At 38.3% G+C, this 27490-nt stretch overlaps 1 protein-coding gene across 1 annotated transcript in view; it reads right to left on the bottom strand.

Moving 5' to 3' along the window:
• LOC122530804 (rho GTPase-activating protein 20-like) overlaps window positions 1-26813 on the bottom strand; it is an 86113-nt gene extending 59300 nt beyond the window's left edge. Inside the window, exon 1 of the mRNA XM_043658110.1 lies at window positions 26754-26813. Within this exon, the coding sequence (XP_043514045.1) occupies window positions 26754-26798 (45 nt within the window). The 5' untranslated portion in view covers window positions 26799-26813. The remainder of the gene's footprint in view (window positions 1-26753) is intronic.
• Window positions 26814-27490: the final 677 nt, after the last annotated feature.

Here is a 27490-nt window from a genome sequence, read left to right as displayed (position 1 = left end):
AATGTGAAAACTATCGTGACTTAATCACTAGCAAACATTATTCAATCAAAATTACAGTCAAAATTAAAATGATCACTGCGTTCTAAAGATAAAATCAATAAAAATTTATTTTCACACACGAAAGAAACCACCGTCTCTGTCAAAACTGATCCCAAAAGACCGAGAAAGACATCCAGAGAATTTCTTTTTTTATATGGGAGTTTTGCTGGAATTTTCTCTTTATATCTAATCTAGAAGTTGGGTCTCCTTTAGGTAGTTTTTTCCTGGCAGGTTAGAGCGGCGTTTTGATTTAATCCGTATTTACTTCTTATGTGTCGGTATTTTCTGCATTCATGTAGCATGTGTTGGATAGTGATTTGTTGGTTGCAGAAAGGTGGTTCTGTTTTGCTTAGGAGGTGTGATTCGTGTGTGATCTTGGAGTGTCCGATTCGAAGGATATTCTAATCATAGCTATCCTTTCTTCTCTGCTTATACTGTTGTTTGGTATTTTTTGGTAGAAATGGCGTGCTATGTCGTGTGTATTTTGGTTCTATTTGTCATAGTCCAAATTCTGTTACATTCTTCTCTTTCCGCTTTGGTTCGTTGAAGTTAGTAGGTCTTGGTGCGAGATCAGAGAATTTCTCTGCACGATAAAGAGAAGTCAGCGTAATAATCTCCATCTGTCCGTCCTATCCATTCTTATACGTTCGTTAATCGCTCAGATAAGACGCGGAGAAACCCGAAGACACACTCGGCTATCTTCACAGCCGGTGCTGTGCCACCTGTGTCCGAGTGCAGCGGGTGGGTGGAGATAAGAAAAGGGAGTGTAACGTTGGCTAAATGGAAAACGCAGAGGTGGACTGCAAGTAACTCTAGGAGCGGCATGTGTACCAAGAAACGGGATTATCGGTGCACGAACGTCACCGGACACCACCTTTCCATTGTTCATTCGGAGAAACTGGCCGTTACATCACCCAACCAGTTGTCCGTTTTCAAAACCCTCAAGACATGCGAACATTTCCCCGAAATTTCACGCAGCTGACAAATCAGCGAGAAGTCCATTCCACTTGGCCTACTACGAACAGGCTCAAAACTTTCAGTCACAGGTTCTCAGCTACGAGGGCAGAGAGTCTTGCCTTCTTTGAACTTCTTGAAATGCAGATCCTTTCGTTTGCAGAGCTTCGAGAAGCTCGTAGTGTTTGTACGACTTGTACTTCGGTCGAACGCTTCGAGAAGTTGAAACCCAGCTGCTTCGACTTTCTTCGATCTCATTTCTAATTTCGAAGTTTCTGTATCAATCGCCGTGTTGAAAATTTCAATGGTTGTGTTTAATTACACTCTGTGTTTTTATTCGTAACACAACACACACGTCGTGTGTTATTTAAATTTCCAGAGATTAATTACTGGATTGTGGATGTTTGTGCAATTTATGGTTCAAAGATAGAAGGCAAATGATACAGGAAAACACTTGAGATATAATAATTATTATAAAATTTAATGGGGGCGAATTAAATCTCTAGTTAAGTCCAGTTAAGTCTAGACAACTTTGACGATGGTATTCCATTTAATTGCATATTGTACATAATCGGTATTTTGCCTTTTCTCTAGAAATATAATAGAAAGCCACGTTATCTGAAGATTTGACGATGAATTTGTTTCTGATATAAAAATAACTTAGATAGCGATTGTTTTGAGACATCAGGCATTGATTTTGACAATATTCCACCGAAACGTAAAAAAAAAGCAAGAGAATTTAGCGAGGAAGTTAAAAATAATATTATACATGGTGAAAATCGTGCGTTCAACTGGCAATAAATATAAAATCCATCTCTATACACAGGAGAATTTTAAACAATTCATAACATATTGTTCACGCTGTAAACAACAATTCAACGCTTCGAATTTTTACATTCGACAACACTCGTTTTAACTTTCAAACAAACAATTCGCTAGATGCGCAAAAGAAGTCGAAATCTGAGTCGGAGCTGTTGCGAAGTACGCTTGAGAGAAAGTTGGAGTGCAAAGGGTTAATCACCATAATCGAACGTCTTCACATCTGGAACTTCGGGAACGATCGCTGACACGCGCAGAGGAGAGGAAAACGAGGACGTGGAAAACGAATGTAGTGCACGACGATCGAATCCGCGATCGAGGTTTCTTGCAACCCGCGAATCCATTACCGATTCCCTTCGTCGCGGGAAACGAAATCCTTCGACGCGTCACGCTCACACGTCCGTCATTCCTTTTTTTTTTTTTTTTTTTTTTCTCATCTGCATCGTCCGAGGCCGATGCACGCCGCGTTACACTCGAGGCGTACTCGCGGACAGAGAAAATCAGCGCGGTTCCGGTGCAACGACTCCAGATACTAGGCTTCGTACGCGTTTCGCGATTTTGCCGCCGTTCGATACACGTACGTACGTATACACGGGCATGGCAAATATATACAGAGAAGTAAACGGGCTGGTACGGCGGCAGCTGAACGAGGGAAAAAGAGAGGCAAGAGCGGTATTCTCTCGAGCCGGCGCAATCATAAAACCTCTCACAACATTCCTCACCGAATGCTCGATTGGCCGCGTGGCTCGGCGAAAAATCGCGAAAATCGCCGGCATCTTCTCTTGTGTTTCTATTCGGAGTACACGGTGCTCGATCGATCGGCTTCGATCGGCAGGAAGCTTCTGAGTTTATCGAGAGAATGTTTCGATCCATCGTCACGGACAGGGTAATTTTTTTTTCTTTTTTAGTGCGTTAAACTGTTAGGAACAGTTTTTATTATTGAGTTTGGAAATGTATCAAAAATTGGTGAAGATCAGACTGGAAATCTGGTAGATAATATATGACTGCGATAGGTGAAGTTTAAGATTTCAATTATTACATGTTATTGGATCATTGTGTGGAAATAAATTATTAAATATCTGTGAGTACATTGAAAATAGGCGAAATTGAGAATTATAATATATTGATGGTAGATTTTGATGTATAACAAAATTGATGGCAATTTGAGATTGTTATTATTATATTAGTATCAGTGTATTGTATTGAAATATTACATATCAAATGTCTGAAAGTACCTATTAAAAATTATAACATATTGACAGCAAGTCTAACTGATAATCAAGGTAAATTTCAGATTTTAATTTTATTTGTCATTGTATTGTTGCGTGGAAATAAATCATTAAACAAGTGCGTACACAGATTGAAAATTACAACACATTTATATTTATTAATTTTGAATTTTAATTATTATACTATTGCTCTGGGCGAGTGCAACCCATCGTCAAAGTATCTTTTCATCTATTGATAATTCAAGTCAATTTCATCCCTGTTAAACACACCTACATTTAGAGATTAACCGCCGCGTGACAAGCAGAGAAGCTTGTAATCCAGTGCTGTAAAAACAAGATCGAAAGAACTAAGTGCCATTCAAAGAAAAATTGCAAGAAAATTGGCGTAATTTTTTCTGTTCTATGTTTCAAAAATGAACAAAATGAAAAAATCGAGAGAAAAATACACAATTCTCTCTCTCTCTCTTTCTGAATCCGATGGATCTCGAGCTTTTTAATCAGCATCGATCATAGCGTCCAGTCCATTTGCAAGACGCCGGTTTATTGAGAATACTCGCGGGACGGAGTTTCGAACATTGTGATTAAGCGGAGGATAGGAAAGCGGGTCGCATTAAATAAAAATAAAAAAAAAAATCCAGACAGAGACTGAAGAAAGAGTCGGCAGCGGCCGAGAAAACGGAAGAATCCCCGCGGGCCTCTGCACATTACAACCAGCCGAGGTGCAGCCAGGCAGAAAACGCCGAGCAACAACAACCCTGATCTCCAATTCCCTCGTAAAATGCCTCCGCGGTGCTCTGCCTGCATTTAAAGGAATCGGCGCAGCTGCAGTTTTACAATGTGAGCACCTTCCTTCCTTCCTTTCTTCGCTTCTTTTCGGTTTTAAAGGACCAAACTTTCTCGCGTGCAAAATATCTATCTGTGTAATATATAATTCTTCTCTCTCTACAATTTCATATTTGATATATGCGTCAAGTGTCCAGAGAGAATCTTGTTTCGAAATGAATTTATATAATGTTTTCCCGACTCCCGATGGAATATCGTTTTCTTAGATAAAGTTTCTTTGTTTCACGGTTTGGAAAAACCTTGACTTCCTTCGGATTAATTTCATCACTGAACTTGTTCCTATCTAGGTGTGGTTATCCAGGCTCAGAAACAAGTGAAAAATCTGTGTGTATGGGGTATAATCAGGTGAGTCATCTCTTCTAAATGAGGTCAACACTTTCTTCCTGTTTATCAATGCTAGTTGTTTCTTTTACGTAATTTTTGCCTGAACTCTTTTTAACTTATCACAATAGACAGTTAACAGTCAATCCGATAGAATTGTGATCAAGAAAAATCGGCAAGAACTATTCAGAGCGCCCAATATTAGTTTATAGCACATGTATTTATAATACTTATAAATGTATCTATAATACTTTCTGAACTTTCTTCAACGTTCTATATCAGCGACACTAAAGTAATCAAAAGGTTTGTAAGACGCTGACTATCGAACCCTATCGCAACTCTCAGGGGCTTCAATGTATCCAGAATGATCAACACTTTCAATAATACTTTCACGATCTTTTGAGAACTTGAGAACCTATCAAGACTCGAGACTTATCAAAACTTTCAAGAGTTTTAGTCTCTGAATCGTATCTCTTTCCTTTTCTTTTTTTCTTCTTCTTCTTCTTCTTTTCGTACGATTCAATGCGTCTCAGATTGCGCAGAGCTTTCCGTTCCGCGAAGAAACGTCTTAGATTTTAAAAGCATTCACGGATAAAAGTTGGCTTTCGTCGGAGATTTACAGAGTACCACGGCGCGTGAATCGTACTTGCGCGGTTGGATTCCTTTTTCGAAAGAAGCTCTATCTGTTTCGATACGAGGAACACGAGTTCTACAGGTGTAACAGCGAGTAACTGGAAAAACAAAACATGTGTTTGGCCAAAACGCGATAAGGATACCTCGCTCTGAGCATCCTTATCTGCGGGCTGCAAATGGACAATGCGACGCGAAAGAGTTTCGACGACTTTCAAATTTAGATATCCCGGTCCACTTTTCAAGAAAGTCTACAGTTCTGAATTTGAAGCTACTAAAACCGAGTCAACTCTTCTCACGCAAGTTGCAGAGATACTTTTCGTTTGTCGAAGTCTATTGCTTGCTGTTTAACAATTCTGTCAGCAGTTATTAAATTTGTATCTTGGATTTTTCATAAAAATTGAAAGGAAACACCATCGGTAAGAAAATTTCGACGTAAGTCCCATTTATTTATGACTGACGTTTTTAGAATAATTTTATCAATTAAAGAAATATACTCAAAGAACGCGTAAGAAAATAAATGCGGTATTATTTTACAGAAGTTGTAGTGCAGAGTATTTCAATCTATCGTATCTTCTAAAATATATACCTATATATAAAATATATACCTTCGTATATAAATATCTTCTGAAATATATACCTTCATATATAAATATCTTATAAAATGTATACCTTCATATATAAATATTTTCTAAAATATATACCTATTATATAAAACTCGCGAGTCAATATTAATTGACAAAAAAAAAAAAAAACTCACATATTATTTCACTATTAAATCAATTGTTCAAATACTCTATCAAGCGTAAAACAAAAAAGTTGCAACAGTCTATCAAATTCAAGGAAAACTGAGAAATCCATCGAATCTCCCAACCTGATCCTCGAAGAAAAGAGGAAACAATCTACGCGTTAATAATCTTCTTACGCAAATAACTTCTCAATTTCGTACGACAATCTGCAACGATTATTCAAAATTTTCTGCGAGCCAGCGTTCGAATCGGTGAATCGAGGAGGATTTAAAGCAGCCAAGCGTAGCTCACAGCCGCTCTCGAACTTCCTGGTCGTCTTTCTTGCCATTCTGATATGTGTAACTCGAGGAACACGCTCGATTATCCACAGATAATCAATCTGTCTTCGGATTACTTAATCCCCGTACTGAGCCTGCGTGTTGTATCGTTGCACCTAGAGCCCCATAGAACACACGGAGTGAGACAAGTTGAGATCGTCCAAGTTGGATCGAGAATAAACTGTTTGTTGAAATCTCTATGGTGATTCGCGCACGGGCTAGCAGCCAGGGAACGATGATGTACGGAAGCAGAGGAGCTGCACGATTGAGCGCGAGCGCGCTGCACGCACGTTTACGCGTGTGCGTTTAACAGCGAGAAAGGGGTACTGACCGCGCATTCCACGAGAGAGGTGACCGCCTCACTTCTCATCTGTGAGAAGCTATAAGCAGCAACGACAGAGCAGTTCCTGTATGTGCACGGCGTACAATGTTTGATAACGATTATCTCTCAAAGAAGGAGAGAGAGGAGGAATCTAATTTTCAATCGCCAGGAGGATCGATCCATTGGCATACATTTTTGCGAAGAATTTTTAATTCTTATCAGGGATAATTGTAACAACTCGAGTTAAATTATTTTATTTCAAGGCTTGATCAACGATTGATCGATTACATTTTTTGTTTCGTTTAACTGGTACCACCGGAGCGTAGATAAATGTTTGATAATGATTATCTCTCAAAGGAGGAGGGAGAGGGAATCTAATTTTCAATCGCCAGGAGGATCGATCCATTGGCATACATTTTTGCGAAGAATTTTTAATTCTTATCAGGGATAATTGTAACAACTCGAGTTAAATTATTTTATTTCAAGGCTCGATCAACGATTGATCGAGTCGATTTTTTATTGTTTCGTTTAACTGGTACCACCGGAGCGTAGATAAATGTTTGATAATGACTATCTCTCAAAGGAGGAGAGAGAGGGGGAATCTAATTTTCAATCGCCAGGAGGATCGATCCATTGGCATACATTTTTGCGAAGAATTTTTAATCCTTAATCGTAACAGGGATAATTGTAACAACTCGAGTTAAATTATTTTATTTCAAGGCTCGATCAACGATTGATCGATTCGATTTTCTACTGTTTCGTTTAACTGGTATCGCCAGATCGTAGATAACTGTGACAATTTGAATCGAATTTGTTTAATTTGGAGACGAACGAATTATAGATGTTATGTTTCAAGATTAAATAACAACGAATTATAGATGTTATGTTTCAAGATTAAATAACAGAATCTAAATTGTTGTCGATTATCTGACAACGCGAAGACACCAATTGAGAATCTGTCGGACATGTTGAAAGTTTCAAATTACGCGTGTGTATTTTATAGTGCAATTATTGATATATATATTTAGACTTTAAAAGTTCTCTTTTGTATTTCGCAGAGTATCATTTAATTTCCATAGTTTTGAAACAAATACAACACATGTACTTGTAAAACTTTCGACGTACGAAGCATCATCATTTCCCTGTAATTTTCATAATCACGCAGTTAATGCACCGCTACAAATGAACTGCTCATTTTATTGAATTTGATATTCAATTCCCGATTTCGCTTCAGCTTTCAGTTGTTAAGGATCGCCAGGAATATTATTGCGCATCACGTATGCCTCTAATGGCAAGTAAGCATGCATTTAATTTTCCGCGGTTAATGTTCAGATACTTTTGTGAACAGCTGTACATGCTCGAGAAATTAAAAAAAGAACGAAAAAACATATATTTATATACTGTAACGAAGAAATATAAGGAAGGAATGTGAAACAGATTGGGAAAAATTTTTCAGTTAATCGTCGCGGTAAAATTATCATATAACTCTGCCGGTCAATTACCCGTAGAATTAATGACGCTGGCCAACAGACAATCGCCCGTCGTAAAACCGAACCAAGGTGAATACACTCAATGAAATTACGCCGAGCTACATTATATTCAGATGCTTTTTATCCGCCGGTTCATTCGCGTTGCCTAACGACGCACCATTAAAACGATCACAATGCCACCGGTGTAATGAGAAATGGCTAGTTCCACGAGAATCGTAGTTAGAAATCGGATCAAGTCCAACATGTATATACGTACAGGATGTGTCAAAATTACACGTCGCATCTCCACTATCGCGTGACTTATTTTGAATTTCAAGGTCAAGGTAAATTTTTTAGTTACTCGTATGTATCTGAAATCAAGGGTGAAGAATCACTGCATACTGAATATCATTATAGATTAATTTCAATCTTTCTAATCAGAATTGTAAAATATTTTATATAACACACGCGACGTCTACAGAAAAGTTCTGCTACAGTTGCTATATTCGTGCTATACACCCCTGACGTAACATTTGAAAATCTTACAATTTATAGAAAAACAGAGTCGAGGCTCTTTGACATGCACGTCGAGACACGGACGTCCGTGCAAAATCACGCCTTTTGAATCTTACGTTACATAGGTATTCAATCTCATTTCTATCCTCTAGCACTGTTCCTCCACACTCCTGAAATATTTATATAAAACATTCGAAAACTATCGGCCACAGATTCGAGTGTACTTGGAAGTTCGAAAGCAGCATTGCTCGAACGTGCTTGCAACGAACCGAGAGGCTCGAACCTACTCGCGAGGTACTTGATCCCATCTCTAATCGCGGTGTATCTCCGTGGTAGCTGGCTGGCTGCTCGCGCCGAGGATCAACGACCCGCGCAGCTTTTTCATTCATCGTGTCGCGCAGCCAGCATTTGCAACTGGCAGAGGAGTACACACGTTATGTGCGCATGTACTAGCCGCGATACGGTTAAGTCGGAGTGAAATAACGCGAGGATCCGATCAGGCGATCGGATTCCTTCGGGCGGTATCATTAGCGCGGAGGGAACTTACCATCCGACGTTCCCTCGTTTTTCGTAGCCGGCTTAATCGTATAATCAAGAGTTTCTTTTCCTCGCGGGATTTGCTTCTCGATATACTTTCTGCATTCGTTCTGCGGCCGTAACGTACGCGCTCAAATTAATTCCTTCGGTGTGGAGTATACGAAGGGTTCATTGGCGGACTTTTAGAGCCCGGTAATTGCAGGCTAGGTTTTCGTTCGGTTTGATTAACCCATTACGGAACCCGAACGATAGTTTGTCATACTTGGCCGCTCCAGCGGTGTTTTATTCCCCTCGAGAGTTAATGGGAGCTTTGCGTTAATCGGAATAAAAAGCTTGATGATAAGAGAGTAAAAAAAATTGCGAGAAATGTGGGAATTACCCAGGTGTAATGCGAACATTTCTTACAGCCGCTGCATTTGATCTTCAAAATAAACCATTCTCTGAATGTTCGAAAAGAAATTTCGACTGCCATAATATTAATGATCGGTAACTTTCGCGAAAGATCGTAAGTTAAACTGTATTCGTCAATTGTATTTGTTGCTAAACATAGATTTCGCGCTAGAAGCTTTTTCTGCTCTCCAAAGTATTTATATAATTTATATAATTATAATTTATACATAACAAAATTATATAATTTATATATAACATAATTATATAATTTATATATAATTTATATATAAGTATAATATAAATTATATAATTATATACAATTATATTATATATAAAAAAAATATTATAAAATATATTATATATAATTATATAATTATATTACATATAAATTATATAACACTCATATAAGTATAACATAATTATATAATTTATATATAATTTACCACAATTTAGTATTGTTTAGTATAATTTAGTATGCAAATTATCATATTGTATGGTATAATTTAGTATATAATTTATCAAAAAATTAGTACAGTTGACAACGCTATTCCCACGCTTTCCAAAAGAAAAACTCTCTCCAATTTTTTCGTCGGGAATTGGACGTACGCGCGTTTGATCGAAACACGGCGACATTCTCGAAAATGGCTGCAATTATCGCGGGCTCATTACGTTAATTGCGATGCGGGGCTTCATCGATCCAGCGAGCCAAAGCGTATCGGGGCTGGCACAGCTCGTACAGATCGATAATTCAGTTTAATTAATTACGGGGCCTCGATTGCCGGGCACACGATATTACGATCTTGTCGATGCCAGGAGAGAACCGATATCCGAGCCACGGAGTCACGGGACACACGACTCCAGCTATCCGCGCGCCGATACCGATTCTCTCCAGTGCACGCCTCTGCTTCTATCTACGCGCGCGTACGTACACGCGTAAAATGAACAAACAGACGACGACAGGGTCCACCCACCTTCTAACCTACATACACCTCGTACGCCGTACCGTTTCTGGCCTGCACCCTGCGCTCGCGCGACTTATCGCCACGACCGTTTCTATGTATCTCGCCCAGCTCGACCAGTTCTTTCCTCTCGTCTGCGATCGGTTTTGTCTTTGCGAGAATTTACGCCGTTCAATTGCAGTTCATGGTATTGGCCAGGATATCGCCGATTTTGCACACTGCGAGTTAGGATTTATCGAGGACGAGTTGTTCGAAACAGATGTCCATAAGATTCGCGTTTAATCGCTTGTAGTCTTTGCTCAAAGTAAAGTTATGACACTGTATTTATTTTTTAAAATAGAAATATATATATATACGAACGTATATTAAGAAAATTCTTTATCAAAATTACTGATAAAGTATTTACTGAATTTTCCTGGAGAATTATGAATTATGTTCAACGTTCTTAGAAATAATCGGTCGGCTAATATCTGGTGGCTCTGTTGACCGTAGTTGTTCAACTTCGATTTTATACCAGCAATTGCAACTACACGATCCACTTGCAAGAAACGTTTCCATTATTTCGTCCAGCTCGCGTACAAGATACGCAAGATAGATATAAAAGGAACGAACACACGCTACTTCGTTTAAACTTCGGAATCGTTGAAATTTCGAAATCTCTTTGTTTAACTTTGTTACGTCCGAACGATTCCAGATTCTCTGAGACCAGAGTCCTTAACTACTTGCGCTGGCCAACTGACTGCGGACCATAACGAGTGACCAGACCGTATACAGTAATTCGTCGCTTTCTTTTTCTTTCGAGCACGTCGGTACGATATCACCGGACAGAAATTATTGAGTAAGTAATCAGTTTATTATTTGTTTCGCCCGTGTATTTGATTATATACTTAAATATATTTAAAACTGTGGAAATATTGCAATTTTGGGACAAATGCGTGGCACGTCATTCCAGAGAGCGCAAGAGATTAAAAGACGTCGAATGCCGGAGATTTATACGTCGCTGCTCGAAAACACGTGTACCCGAACAATCGTGATCGCAATCGAGATCGCGAGTGGGTGTTCTCTTTCGAGAGAGGTGTTCCTTCCCTCGTCCGAAAGGAGGAAATTGGGATGAGAGAGAGAAAGCCAGCAGGGATCACCTTGCGAATTACCGAGCAGAATCGCCGCTTGCAAGAGGATGGCCGCAGGTAGGGCAACAGCAGGAGATTTAAACGAACACGGCCTCGATTCACCTTTCGAGCATCCTCCGACGCCGAATCAGTGAAAGTCATCTGTACCCTTGACCAGCCTCGATTCACAGTTCCAAACTAGACGCGTGCAAGTCTAATGAAATTGTAATTGAAACCGAGATCAAACCCGACGTGTCAAAAAGACACATCTGTTTCCTGTTTTCTTTTTCTTGCGAATTTTTCTGCACTCGCGGGAAATCCAATACAATGCTCTTTGTAATAATTTTTTTTTGTTTATCTAGGTTCCGTTTTCTGAATTGCCTTTGTGAAAATTTAACGTTGCACGCGTATCGTCGAATGTTCAGTACTAGCATTCAATATAGGATTTGCGCAAATATTTTTGCTTTTGAAATTTCTTCAATTATTACGATAATGATCCTAAGTGTTGATTCAAAGTTGTGTAAAGGATATTTGAAAGAAAAAGAATATGCTTGAACTTCACGGAAAGATCTAATGGAAATTTTTGCGACATATATGCCATTTGAAAATTTAAATAAATAAAAGACTGCCTAAAGTAATAAAAAATTGTATCTACAAATGTCACGCGTTTCCCCTTTCTCCTTTTTTCTTTAAATTTCTGTCTACAGGTATTATGTGAAAATTTTATCTATGTAATAATTTTATATCTTAAATAAAATTATTTTCAAAAATCAGCAGTGTATGTAATTATCCACAATCTACTTATCTTCTCGTGAAAAAGAGAAATTAATTCTAACGTTTCGTGCGCATCGCAAAAATACCAAAATTATCTTGCTATATAAATAAGATTGATATATTAATTTGCAAAGAAATGACCATTCTGATCGTTTTAATTCGCGCTGCATATTACAAACACGTTTGTTCGAAGATTCTTTTCCGCGTGTCAATGCGGTGGAAACAGCATGCTCGTCGAATCGAGGACAAGCGAGTAAAAATCAATGGTCGTACCGGTACAAATCGCGGTGGCAAAGACCGCGTGGTTTTGTTTCTCCGTCCAATCTCTTCATCGCAATTCACCGGCGCGGTTCCGCTAGACGAGTAAGTACATTGTGTGGGCGATCCAGAGTTGGCCTTTTCATTCTCCCATTCCTCTCCCTCCTCCCCCGCCCCCCTTTTTCGTTGTCCAGCGTGGAACCTGCTTGAGAAGGAAAAATCAAGGGCACGCTTTCTCGTAAATTTGCCACGCTAATGGACGTAATTTGTGACTCTCTGGTCGCGTGCGTCTTCGACACGCCAGTGTCCGCGAGATCCAGCTATTTCGCGGTAATTTATGTGAAAAGAAAGTCACTTGGTCTTGTACACAGTTTGGAACAGAATCTTCGATGCAATTTTCATCGTTTACAGAGCTTTCGATGATTATGCTTGAAAATTGAATTTTTCATCCACCAATCACCGCTTTTCGACGTTCGTTTTTTTTAAAAATCCAGAATTTAATTGGCAAACAGTTGATTTAGAGAACAAAGTTTTGTAAGTTTGAAATGCAATTTATCTAACGTGTATCAGCTAACAGATTTAAATTGAATATTATTTATACGTTTTAATTTGAATTTTGCAAAAATCAGGATCACCTGACGGAGACGAAAATTTTTCCGCAAAAATTTGAACATTAATCTCCGGAAAAAAAAATCTTTGCGATCTTCATGTAACTTTATATTTTTGCGAATGTAATTAAAGGCGAATGCCTAAGCAGAATTTTGTTTCCACAATTAAATATTTTATAGTATTTTACTTTTTGATGCCAATATCATATGCCACGTACAACGAAACAAAGTGTACGGTTTTTGTATCTTTCGAAACGTTCGTCGCGAAGAACAGTTCGCTCGTACGACTCTACGTTTCTCGAAAATGTCCCAGCTATTCACGATCTCGCGACACGTTCATCATTCACGTGACCATTCGAAGGCCATTGTGCGCCGCGCACGAAAACAGGATGCGGGTTAGCGTGTCTCCCCGTGTTGCAAGAATTTCCTCCGACCTACAAGTTCATCCAACTTCCTGTCGCATCTCGCTTCACGCATCTCACACCCTCGTCATCTCGCCGTCAAAAAACTCTCGAACGCCGGTGGCAGAAAGGAGAGCCCTCTCTCCCGATTAAACGTCACGGTCCGTACAGGCTCCGCCTCTTTTGTACGTCGATCACGCATATCGAGCGAGTTCAAAGAGAGGCCAGAATGAGAACTCGGTGGCTGGTTAACCCTCGGCACGACAGTTTCGCTGGCATCCGGCGAACGACGAAGAAGAAGAAGACGCGATTTTACCAGCGCCGTGATTATTCATCTTCTTTTCTGTGGCAAGGTGTGGTTTATGTCGGTCGGCCGGCAGATAATCGCGGCGGTTCCGAGCACAGGCTTATTTCACCACGATCGACGATGATAATTGGTAACGGTACGCCACGACCGGGATGAAGAAAAATGAGGGTTCAGAACGAAAAGGATGGCTTTTCTCAGAAACCAATGAAATAGGAATCCTTTTTTCTTTTTTTTTTTTTTCGTTTCCGAGTACACGTATCTCTCGAAACAATGCGGGGAGAAATACGCAGATGGTTCACGGTACGTGGAAACGTGGTTATGAAACTGGGATCTCTGTGCATTTGGTGTTGCCATATCAGGACCATCTTTAGAGTGGAAAAACCGCGAGTATTCGTTTCTTTTCTTCTTTGGGGGTTTAAGGGTATCGTGAGATAAATTTCCGGGATTCGATAAGATGACGTCTAGGATACCACTGGGTTTTTAGTTGGGTTTTTTTACCCTACAAAAAAGTCTTCTCGCCCTCAATATCTCAAATTTTTCTAGCCTCCGATTTCTCCGTGGTTTGGTCGGAAATCTACATTTCCTTTAATTATTTTTTATGTATATTTCGAGAATTATAACTGGAACCATATCTCTTGACCAGAAATTTCTACAATCATTAATAAAGACACGTCAGTTTGAAACAGATCTATTTCAATTCTTCTCCTTTAACATTATTTCAATATTATTTGTTTTATTTTAGTGTTTTTAATATTATTTATAAGGAATTATAAAAATTTATAAAATAATAAATACATTCACATTCGTTTATATTAATATTCGAGTAATCAAAGTCACGTACACCTATCGTTGAAATGGATTATCAACCTTCAAGTGCCATCATAGACTTATAATCTTTTATGGTCACAAAAATGTAAGATATTCAGGAATTAAATTAAATAAAATTTGAGCCTAACGTGAAGCCTAAACTTCTGAGACTGTGATTGACCATTAAATAAATTTTACCAATGGCCCAGTGATGCAAGTTAACGATTAAATATGTAAAACCACTAACTACAAAATGTACGAAAGCTCGTGGATCGTTAAGCAAAAAATTTAGACCTGAACTAGTAAAAATTCGCATCGCAGCCAACGAGACACGTTCCACCTGTGCGGGTACACTTTCGACGAGAGCTGCAGATTCGTGGGTACCTGCGAGAACGTACCTTTCACACAAACGAGCGAGTTCTCGATGAGGGGGGCGAGGAGGGAACACAGGACGAGCACAGGCGACTTCTTCTTCGGGGCCGGTAATAAACTTTCTCTCCCGAGAGGAGCCTTTTGCTCGCTCCTTCCTCGTCGGCCCTCCTCTCCTCCTCTGGCCATTGTTACACCACCGGTCGGAATAAACGACGAAGGAGACGAGGACGAATACGAAGGCGGCGCGCGGCATAACGAGCCTCCTCTCTTCCTGGTGCGGCTTTAACGAAGACACGCGTAAACGCCGGGAATGCAGAAGCATCGTGTCGCTTCCAACACGCGTTCAACAGAGCGCCGCATCCCGTGCCGGTGTCGTTCGTTAAAATTAACGCGTGTTAACGTTCCAACTATTCCGCCGGATAAACGGGCTTCGAGGATTAATCTTTGAGATGGTTTATCGCGGGCGAGAAATTCAACATTAGCATTGACGAGTTTATCACCTGTAAGGTGTGCATTGTTCTTTGACGGAGAAATGTTATTTTATTTATTTATTTAGTTGGTGTTTTAATTATTAATTGACTGGAGAACTGTAGGAAATTTTATTCTGTTTTGTATTATATTTTATGTGACAAGGCGTGTATATATATATATATATATATAAATGAATTAATTATATTAAATTATATAATAATTATATAATTGTATTAAATTATTTATATATATTAAATAATTATATATATAAATTATAAATTATATATATAATAAATTATATTAAATTATTTATATATATTAAATAATTATATATATAAGTTATAAATTATATATATAATAAATTATTTATATATATAAATGAATTAATGTACTTGCGATAGAGTAACAGGAAATTAAGAACAATGTGAAGCGTTCAATTTGTAGTACTAGAAAGTGTTAGCAGCATGATGACCATTTTACTTTGAATATTTTGTATATTCGTATTTTCGTATATTAAGTCCATTCTCCACATTTTTCAGCCTTAAACTTCCCGCGAGCATGTACTTGTAACGTAATCTATAATACAATAAATAGAATTCGAATGTCTGTTAATATTTGAATTTAATTTCTATCATAAATGTATTTTTAATCTATTCTAATCTATTCTTCATAAGTGTATTTAATCTATTGAAATTTTTCCCTCTGTTAAGATTTCCCAATAACGAATAAATATCCCAACTTAAAATTATTATTGCACGTTATGCATTCACTCTAGAAAATTTTTTAGAAACAGTCGAAAATTTTATTAAATTCTCGAAACGATCCCTGAAACAAGTTGACTGATTCATGAAACAACTTCAACCGATTGTGAGACCGCGGGATCAGATATTCTGTGGGAAGAAAGGTGACCCTAAGATCTGTGAAACCACGTGTGCGGAGTTTCTTCGATTCGTTAGCGATAAAAAGAAGTTTGCGGACACACTGGGATCGATTAGATGTAGGTTAGGTATAGTGTTACTCTGATTCTCCGTTACATCTTGGTAACTTGGGTCAGGTCACGGTTAAATATCAATTTTCGGTCTTTGGAGCAAAACTGGTACTTAATCTTTCGTCTATCTTCCCTTCCCGTGCGCAGGATACAGATTTTAAAAGAAATTTACGAGTCTCGCGCGTGTCCACCCACGCGTCGACCAAAGATAAGATAAATCAGATTCACGAACGAGTTTAACATATTCTTAGAAAGCAATGACACAGAAGAGATAAACGACGTTGAGTGTAATATTCTCTTTCACATTTCTTTCTTTTTTTTTTTCAAAAGAATTGAAATTAAACGGCAACAAATTTTAAAGATTATCTCCTTTCTTTTTTTTTTTAATAAAATAACTCAATTTGGACTGTCCTTGCATACAAAGACAAGTTTAAGTTCAAGAAAGCAACCAAAGATTATTACATTTACTCGGAAAGTACGCAGAATTTCTGCAAAATATTTAAAATCTTTTTCAGTTTTACTGACATTTTTTGTAATATCCGATTTCACAAAATATGCTCGATACTACTTAGAAGTTATTTAAGATTTTAATTATTGAAATTTAACTCATTCGCATCACGATTGCAAATCCACAAATTTCTATATTTATGAAAGACTATTAATTAAATTAAATTAAATCAAATTTCTAATACTACGTATACAAAATCTATTAATCTCAAAACATCAGGTACGTACACAAGGTATCATACAATTAAAAAAAAAAAAGAAAATACTTGTAACAAAAGTACAATCAACAAGTATGAAATTTTTAGTCAATCGTTGCCCACGAATTATTCCGCATAAAACAAATGTTACTCACGAGATACTTCGTATTTTATAATGTAAATGAAACAACAAAAAACGTACGCTTACCATCAACAATATCGTCCCGACGACAATGTATAATTATATATTGTACTAAAATGAATCTCGAAGAAATCAGAATCCAGAGAATCAATGAACCGACTCCGAGTTTCACAGAGTCGACAGAGTGCATAGATAAGGCGAGCCAATGGCGAGGAACTGCGTTGCGTATCAGACGATGCTCTCTCAGACCTGTTATCAATTTCTTTTCTTTTTCTTTTTCTAGCTGAGCTGCCGGTTCAACAACTCTATCCGCCATTGGAAGACCGCAAGAAACGTGGATAATAATCGTAGCTCGTGTCTAGGAGCGAGCATCGCGAAGAGACCGACCAATCATCCGCAGGAAACAATCACACGTAACTGTTCGCGTTAAATGAAACGAGTGGATCGATAGTCAGGATCGAGAGTCAGGTTCCCTCGAACCTGCACGAGGCACGATCGGATCCAGGAACGATGGATACGTTCGATCGAATTTCCAATCTCTAACGATCATCGCTTTTTTTTTTTTCATAAAACGTAGATCATGGCCAAGCGCCATTTGACACGCGATCTATTAACCGAGCGGCGAAGAAACGGCTCGAAAGATCGATCAACACGAGCGTAACTGCCTTTATTACGGCTCCACGTTCGTAATTTCGATAGAGCTTCCAAATTATAGCACAGTACGGGAGAGAATTAGAGAGAAGACTGGAGTTCGGATCTAATTTGGGTTGCAGGAATGGTTCGAATCGAGCTCTTTTTGGAAAGATGAAGGTGAAACAGATATCTAACAGATTCTTCGTAATTGAAGCAATTTCGATACAAATTAAGAATGCACACCAACAAGATTGACAATGTTCGATGTTTCTTCTATCTTGCTCGTTATTTCTTGTTCTGTTTGACGAAATAAAAATATTTAAGGGACTGAAACACAGTTTTCTATATCGTTACGAGAATTAAATTGCCTGTTCTTTGTGTTGGGGCAATTTTTATTTTTAAATTAAATGAAATATTTAATGTTACCAGCGTTATTCATTAATTTATTCAATACCCTGAATAAAATATCTGTGACATAAATAAAATTAATAAAATATCGCTAAAAAAAAAAAAAATAAAATATCGTTTTGTATATTAAAAAGAAAAAAATTAAGTTATGTAAAAGATAAAAGAGCGTTCATTCTTTGTACGAAGACAATTTTTAATAAATCAAAATCCTATAGGATATTATATTCAATAGTGAGAATATACAAGGCATATTTTATGCAATAATTTATCAATTGTAATAACACGAATGAATACGTTATATACTTCTGTTTAACAACAACAACAAAAGATATAATTATTAATAACAATAATTAATAAACATAATTTCGAATGACCTGTAATTTGCAAAGCTTATCTCTAGAATTTTATACGCTACATCGTTGTCTCGCTAGTTCTATTCGCATCCGAAGGAACTTTTTTAATATCTCGCGACTTGTGAAATTTCACCAACAACGCCACTCCGAATTGTACAAGACATGATTCGATGCAACGAGACGCGTGAAAGATAGTTTTCACGAGATGCAGTTAGAGTAACTGGGGTAAAGGCGTGGTGGACCTTCGGAAGGTCGTCCGTCGCGGTTCGTCGCCCGGCACGTTGGAATCGCCGGCTAATGGAACGATTGTGGCACGAAACGCTGCGTCTCTCCTCGATTCCACGGCACAAAAGCGCCTCGGTGAGTGGCTGGGATAGTGAACGGGCCCCCGGGTAATTACCGAGACCATCCGAGGGCGACTAACGATGCTTCGAAAACCACGTCCTGGGAAGTATTCGCGAAAAAAGAAGAAACAGAAAAAAAAAAAAAAAGAAAAGAAAAGAAAAAGGTCGAAGTATCTAAGAAAAACCGATAGAACCGATCGTACCAGACAGGAAGTTCATCAAAAGAGTCTATTCAAGTCGAGGAGATGGACACGAAATGAAAGAAGAAAAAGGTTAAACCGAGATTAAGTTGCTTGTGTTAGAGGTGGGACAAAACAGGGAACAGAAAATGGTGATATCATTTGATAGACTGAGAATTACTGGAAATTTATTTCGGAGCTAAAGAAGAAGTTCATCTAAAATTCATATGTGACATGGATAAATATAACCACGTGCCTGAATATGAAAGAATGTATTTAAAAAATCCAAAGCTTGGTCGTTTCTGTGATACCTATGGAAAATAATTTTCCACCGGAATTCTATTTCTTTGAATTACATTTGCAAAAGTACGAATTTATATAAATTCGTCTGGAAATAATAATAATTAAACTGCAGATGTTTGACTTGTTATATATATATATATATTTATAAAAATGACCAGTGTGGAATTTGAATAGAAAGTTTACAATTAACTTTGGATATTTTTTTCATATCTTTACGTGTTGTGTGCATTCTTAAACATAATACGAAATTCAGATATCATAGGTGAAAATTATTCAGCGAATTTTAATGAAAATTATACAAAATACGCCGACTGCGGTAATCATGAATTGAATGAAAAACTCCAGAAGCGAGCAATTTAATTATTTAATTCATATAATTCCCAATAATTCCCAATAATTGTAATATAATGTCAATTTTTCATGCAGATGTATACAAAGCGTTCGAAACAAGATACTCGTTTCCGTTGCATAAATAGCAATGGAAAGAAATTGCGTTTGAAAAGACGTAAATATGCATAAATATCCGCAGCGAAGGTGAAAAATACGACGCGAGAGAAGTCGTCAAGGGGAATGAATGGAACGTGTATAACACGAACAGAGCAATTAATAGTCGGAACGTTATGGTATTATGTTCGTCGGCAAACTTGTCTACGAGGAAAATCGCGGAAGCGACGCGGCCAATAGCAGCGTGAACTTTAATTGATCCGGGATTTTACGCGAAAATCGCAGGCGGCGCGTGTAACGTCGGATAAAACCGCGGCCAGATTCCTGCCGATCATTTACCGAGAGTATCGCCTCACATCGGTCTCAGTCGATTAGCTCCGGCCTGGCTCGAACAATAGCTCGAGGAAGAAGAAGCTCGCGTTACGAGTTTCACGGTAGCCGCCGGTGTTTCTGCCTTCGTCTCTGCACCCTTCGACAACGTGTATCGATCATGAACCCTTTCTCTCTCTTTCTCTCTCTCGCCATGGAACGAGCGGACGGTCATAAACGATCGAACAAGCAAAATAAATTAATGAGAGAAAAAAGAAACCGGTGAAATCGATTCCCCAGATTCGCCGGAGCGAATTTAAATTCGGATCACACTTGCCGAACGATCAGGGGGAGAATCGAGTTGACCTATTTGAGGACGATGGGTATTGCTTTGGAGATTGATCAGGTGAAACTTGACGTTTCGAGAACGTTGCCCAGTTCCTTCCGAAGTGGACTTTTAGTTACGAACGGATAACTGGATTTAGTCGTCGAAATATTTATAAATTGTCGTCTGAAATATTTGAATATTTATATTGTAATAATTAAAATTACCCTGCGTCTCTATGACATACGCATGTAAAGTAATTGATAGGATTGATTGTGCGGATGTTTTCTATCTGATATCAGAAATGGAGAGAATTTTGAGCATGAAGAGCCAATTACTTTTTAAATCGTTTCATTAGAAGAAATATAATATTGCTGACTTTTCAAACTGATCTTGCAGAGTGAATCTTTACGAACGTAGACCGAAAAGAAAAATTCTAGAAACATGCAACAGCAAGTCAAAAATTTGGAATCACTTTTTAAGTACCTATTTTGAATCATCTGACAAGTTTATCGCTAGTTACCAAGATGGTTATCAATTCATCGATATTCGCCAATCGCTTTTATTTTTTCGAAAGAATATCATAAAAACATCAGACTGACTTCCCTTTAAATTCTCAAGTTTGATTCACAATTTACTACTCATTGACGGAATCAACTGAATTTATTTATCCAACATTCGTCAAAGATTTTCTAAAAATACACGAACCGAATCAAAAGTAAGTTTAAAAGGATCACTTCAATTTTATTGTTCAATGAAAACTGATCCAACATACACGTCACTGAAATTTCGTTTTTAAAAAGTTAATAAAAAAAAGAAAATGTATTATTTTGTTTTAACACGCACAATTCCAATCCCAAACTACTGACCAGCAGCACGCCCCCTCCGATAAAATCACGTTTCGCGGCCAGTTAGCAAGCCTAACTACCGTGTGCTCGACGATCGGCCACAGCAAGGTGTACCCTGATGGAATTCTGGTCGATCGATCACCGACCGCGGGCGCACCCATCCAGAGAGCGCCCGCGAAATTCCACCGCCGGTCCAATTATCGATCGTCCAGTTAGCTGGGATCGCGATCTTGACAACAATGCCCGATTCCGACCGCGAGTGCGACCTGTTTAAAACGGACGGGCATATGCAGCTATCGCAGAAAACACGTTTCACAGGCGATACGTGATTTTCCTTTAGATTGATGGCTGCACGATGCATCATGCGAACGTATCGTTAGACTCATGCGAGCAAAGTAGATTCCCGTGTGATTCCGTAATTTCAGCCTCTCGGCGGCAATTGGCCGAAGAGGAACAGAAAATAAAAAAGAATGATCGACCCGAGCGAGTAAGATTAACGGCGCGATTCATAAGGAAGTTGGACGCGCTTCCTCTTATCATCGAGCGTGATACGAGAGCCTGGCTAACGATCACCGGAGGCAGCCTCGGATTCCGCATTTCCCTTTAATTCGTCCCTCGAGATGAAATTCTAATGCCCGGCGCGCTGATTGTCTCTCTCGAACGCGCGGGCACGGATAAATCGAAGATGCCACGACACCGGAAATGGAAGACGCTTCTCTAGCGAGCCAGCTCTGCCTATTACAGCCACTGCGTGCCACGTTTATATTCGCGTTTCGAGCTATCTGCGTTAATTTTCCTTCATCCCCTCGTGAATGCAATCGCGATCGACGGCACGGTCTCTCGAAATACAGACAGCTTCGCCGAACTTTCGGATCGGACGGCGGACAGCCTCCAAATCTACAGCCTCTGAGTCGTTTAAAAACGGAAGTTTTTTTTTTTTTCTTTTTTTTCCGTTTGTCTATTTTGTTGCAGTCCCTAGGGTTTTAGGTTGCTCCTTTTGCCTGCATTTAACATTGAGAAAAATTGGAGTAGTAATCAAGTTAAATCTATACAAAATATGCGTAAGGCCAATTACAACATATGGATACCAAGTCTGGGCAGCCGCGGCCAACTCACACATAAATAAAATACAAAAAATGCAAAATAAATTCTTAAAGATAATCCTAAACAAACCATACGACACACCGATTAAAACACTCCACCATATAGCAAACATCCCTACAATAGAAGAATACATACACACCTCCATACACAAAGCATACCACCCAGAGCACGAAAATCCTCTAATCAAGGCCATAGGAGATTACAATATAGAAGAAATTCTATTAAAAATAAGAACAAAACTGCCTAAAAACGGAAGGAATCCTCGCGTAGAATTTATAAGGTTCGATTTGCCACGACAGTGTAACGGGACACGTTTCACTAACGAGGCTTGGTGAATTTTAAGCTTCGGATGGTGGTGGCGGAGTCAATAAATTTTACTAAATGAATATACGTACATTTGTAAAAATATAATAATGACACATCCTTCGATTGAAGTTTGAAAGTACAAATGATACGTGATTCATTTAACAAGACAAGAGTTCATTTACTTCGTCTTAAATTCATTTTCTTTTTTTTTTTTTTTCATTTTCATTTCACGGTTCCTGCTGAAGAAAATTAAATTTTATATTATTTTTACTTACTATGTGTTTTAGTTTACATTGTAATTTTTTTGTTTATATTGTTGCAATGGTAATCTTACGATTTGATGGTAGATTACAACTCTGTTCTTTGCTGCGAGTTTGAAATATTATGTGTAACAATATAATGTTTCAAACTCACGAGGTGCGAAAATCACACTATATTATACGTATATCATTAATATCAATATCATGGTAGATATTGTTATATACCAATTTTAAATCGAACTATTAATTAATATTATAATATTAATATCATGTAAACTTTTAAACTTCCTTTTGTAACTCAGAGAACCAAAATATTCAATGAAAGAAAAATCTAATACAAAAATTCCGTGCATGAGGAAAAAAAAACATAGACACTATTACCGACTATTGTCGAAAAGTATTAAAATACTTGATAAAAGAAAAATCTAATACAAAAATTTGCGTTATATATATATAAAAAGATAGATACTATTGGATCAAATCTAACTATCAAAAAGCTGAAATATCAAAAAAAAAAAAAGATTTGCTTTCGGATTTAGCATAGAAACGAAAAGATGTAGCATATACTGTCGAGTAAAATCATCTATTGCGAACGTAAGTATAACGTTACCCGCTGTCCAAGGATTCAAAGAATCTCGGAGTCTAGAAACACTAGTTGCAAGTTGCAACGAGGTAAGGGTAGAAAGAGTCACGCGCGAGTAGTATACCAGAGGAGATATATATACAGAGAGGACGAGAGGAGAAGATCCGATAGGAAGCGGTAACCTTGACCCAGGTAATCAGGTATCCACGGAGCCCGAGCCAACTGCTGGCACACATTCCCGCGGATCTATGCTATTGCTCGTTCACGACCTTCCACGGTGACCCAACCTCCGACCCCCGGCAGTCACAATAGCGAAGATCACGAGTGGCTGAGTAGGCCACGACAGCCGGTGAACGCGAATCGAGGTCGTTCCGAGGATAATTGAAACTCGCCGGTATCGAATGGAGAGGAAAGTCAGCGAAGTCGTGATCGTGTCGGAGGAAATTTCTCGGATAGAACTGGAACGTTTCGCGGAAGAATTCACGAACGAGGTGAATCTCTAGCGTATTTTGGAGACTATTTCCATGAGATGAATCGAGCGTCAGTCAGCGTTTGTTCATGCTGACAGAATTAAGAACTTGTCAAGTAGGTATACGTGATTTAAGATGAATGCTACGTGTTAAGACAGATGTGTAATTTGCGACGTAAGTGAATTTGCATATTTATGTAAAAGAAATTGACAACTGAATTATCAACAATTAAGGAGATAGCCAGGTATGTGAAATTATTTAATTTGATTTAAATAATGCAGTTGCACTGGAAAGCCAACAAGATGAAGGTTATAATAAGAATCTTTACGAATCGACGAAAATTAACAATCCTAGTTATAATAAAAATACTAAGAATTCAATCCTAATGTAATTATTCAGTGTCACTTGAAATTTGAGAAATGTGAAATATCAATGACAGAATTTGCAAATTCACTTCTACACTTGAGATACCTTTTAAAATTTAATTTTATTAATCCTTTGCCACTATACGTAAACATCGAACATTCGTTTAAATTGGTCTTGGTCGTCGGGTTATGGATGGCCTACTTCGAGGAATCTCGATTTTCGTACAAAAAAGTGGTAGGTCGGGTCCGGGCTACTGAAAAACGGAAAAAACCGTTTTCTGCTGATGAATGGTCCGATGATATCATGTTCAAAGAAAAAAAAAAAAAGATGCACAGGAAGGCTCTTGCATTCATCGGTTTGTATTAGGGAAAGATTACGTTTACGGGGAGTAATTCTCGATGCGAGCAACTCTTTTATCTCGATGTAGAGGAATATTCTTAACACTAAAACTATCAATTTTCAATTTACACGCATTACAACTACGACAATATTCAAATTAAATTATAATCACGCGTCAACTAGAATTGCAGCATATTTTATATCTTTAAGAAATAATATCATCTACTGAAAATGTTTGCACGTTTTTGATAATTGTAGAGGGGAAAAATTCGACGGTCATTTTGACTAGCTTGGCAGTTTTAACGTTGGTGAATAGTTTTACTTTGAATAAATTAACTTGTTATCACTCACGATTAACAGACGAATCAACAGTGTGTCTCTGCTTACCTGAAACAAAGAAAATGTAGATAATCAATATAGAATTCTAATAAAATATTTTAATACAGGTAATTTAATAAATCAAAAATGAAATTTTAATGACTTCAATTGGTTAAACGAACATTACCAATAAAATGAGATTAAAACTAAAAATTCCAATACAAAGCTCAAATTGTTATCGGACAGACCACGAACCTTTGGTTCATTTCTAGGAAATTTCAAAACGACAAGAACACGAAAAATATTAGAAAACATACAAAATGTCCGCTATAATCTTCAACGAGTGACGCATACCTTTCAGATTAGATTTTACTTTTTGAATCGTGCTCAAAATCTGCATAAATACCCGCTATCAATTTAGCTATCAGTGCCCAATGATACCAGTCAAAGATTAAACTCTTGTAGACGATGCTTACATAATCACCGAGATATGCCCTAAACTATCGAACTCTTCCAAAGAAAAGGACCTGTTCTCTCCGAGGTAGCAACCGTTTAACCGAAGAGGAAACCATCCGAGCGGATCCCCGGTTGGCGATGTTTGAATTGGCCAGGAGCCGAGCGAAAACACGCGGAGATGTTTTCCCAGGGCTGGCTCCGATCGGTCGGCGAAAAGCAAATCTGTGTGTTTGCACACGTGAGAAAGCTTCGAGGTACTAATCGTCGATAACAGCCAACCAACTCGATGGACGAAACAAACGATGGAATGAAAGAAGAAAGAAGCCTGGTTACTATTATTTTCTCTTTCGCGTAGGTTGTATAATAAAACTTCTTTTTGTCTACTTAATAGTACACTTATTCGTATCTTGACGAAATCAAAATTATATACTCTTACAGCACATGATTTACTAATACTGTGTTTACGCGACTCTTACGTGTTGTTTCACTGCTCGGTGCCCGACGAATTAAAACACACATTTCCCTTTGGTTGCTCAATTAATTTCTCAATTAACGATCAAACATGTAGAAAAAAGTTTCATATATCGAGCCACCGGGACGGTTCTACGACAATACAAAACTTGCACCGAGTTAAGTTATATATATTTATAGTAATGAAACATGACAGACTTTACAATATTTTATTTTTGCTGTCTTGGATATCGAATTCTTGCTTCAGAGTATCGCGAAAATTTTATTTCTATCTGGTTCTCTAGGGCAACGAATGAACCGGACATGCGTTACTATATATGGCTAGAAGCACTTTCAAACAGAAGAATGTTGTCTTTCATCAAGACTCAACTCATTCAGCGTTAGCGCGAAAATTCAAAGTAACATCCGCAGAGGAAGGAGCTGCGATAATTCGAAAGTGTCGATGTATATATTTATAAACGACAGATCGCATGTGCAGCGCGACAGGCAGTCGCCTCGGCGAGATATTCGAGTCGATCTCTTCCTGGCCGCGGCGATCGCGTGCCACGAGGCTTCGTCAGCATCGAGAAATGCAGACGGGAGCCGAACGTGCGAAAAAAAGAAAAAACGAAAGAAAAAGGGAGGCGGTAGGGCGGCTCGTTCGGTCCAAAGCGCGAAGGAGAATGAGAATCGAAGGGAAAATAAGTGAGAAGAGGACGCGAGGGGACACGAAGGATAGTGTTCGGGAGCTGTTGCTGCTGCTGCTGCTGCGCGTTGCCCCCGGGGCGGAAGAACAAAGGGGAAAAAAATCTATGAAGGTGAAGGCTGCTGCTCGGTGAAGGCAGCCGACCGAAAAGGGACTCAAGGTGCCGCAAATCTCGCATAACGGGCTCGGAAGGGTCGAAAATTTGACTCTATACCTTTGTCGACGATCCCTGAGAATGTGGCCGACCCTTGCATCCCATCCTAACAGCTCCTTCGCGTCAACGTCTAATCCACTCGAGTCTAATCTATTATGTTTCCCCTTCTCTTTTTCATTTTCTGTTTCCTTCACTTCGGATTCTATTAAGTCTAAGTTGAGTGGGTCCGCGTAATTTATTCGCTAAACTATCTCTTTTTTTTTCTTCCCTTTTGCAGCTTGCGTTGGTTCTCGTCGGTTAAACAGATTGATTGCTTGGCATCCGCAGGATTCTCGAAAGAAGGTGTAGCTTATGGGTCTCTTTTTGATTGCCTCGAGCCACCGAAAGGGTTGCATCTGTCAGCGTACCTGCTAATCGTGCATCTGGTATACCTTGATCCCAAGTCTTTTCTACGAACCTTAAATAATTCACGTTCTAAGCTGTTTGTAATATTGGACGAGTTTTGAGGATGACTTTTAATTGAATCTTAGTTCAAATTCTTCGTTATCAATTGACGATGGTTTTGTAATAAATTTTTTTAGCGTCATTTTACTATGCTCGAGTAATTTATTTAGAAACAATCTCAAATCAAAGAAGTACAGAAACTTTAAAATATAATTCATGAAAGGATTAGATCATTTCTATGATTTTTGTTGAAAGGATACGACACATACCTGGATTAAAATTTCACTCATATTTACAATTTGTTCGAACGTAATGTTGCACGTATGCAGCATTGAATTGCATCAAAGAATTGA

The sequence above is a fragment of the Frieseomelitta varia genome, unplaced genomic scaffold (assembly GCF_011392965.1).
Source record: "Frieseomelitta varia isolate USP_RPSP 00005682 unplaced genomic scaffold, Fvar_1.2 scaffold_354, whole genome shotgun sequence".
Lineage (NCBI taxonomy): Eukaryota > Metazoa > Arthropoda > Insecta > Hymenoptera > Apidae > Frieseomelitta > Frieseomelitta varia.
This window is presented reverse-complemented; position numbering and strand designations above follow the sequence as displayed.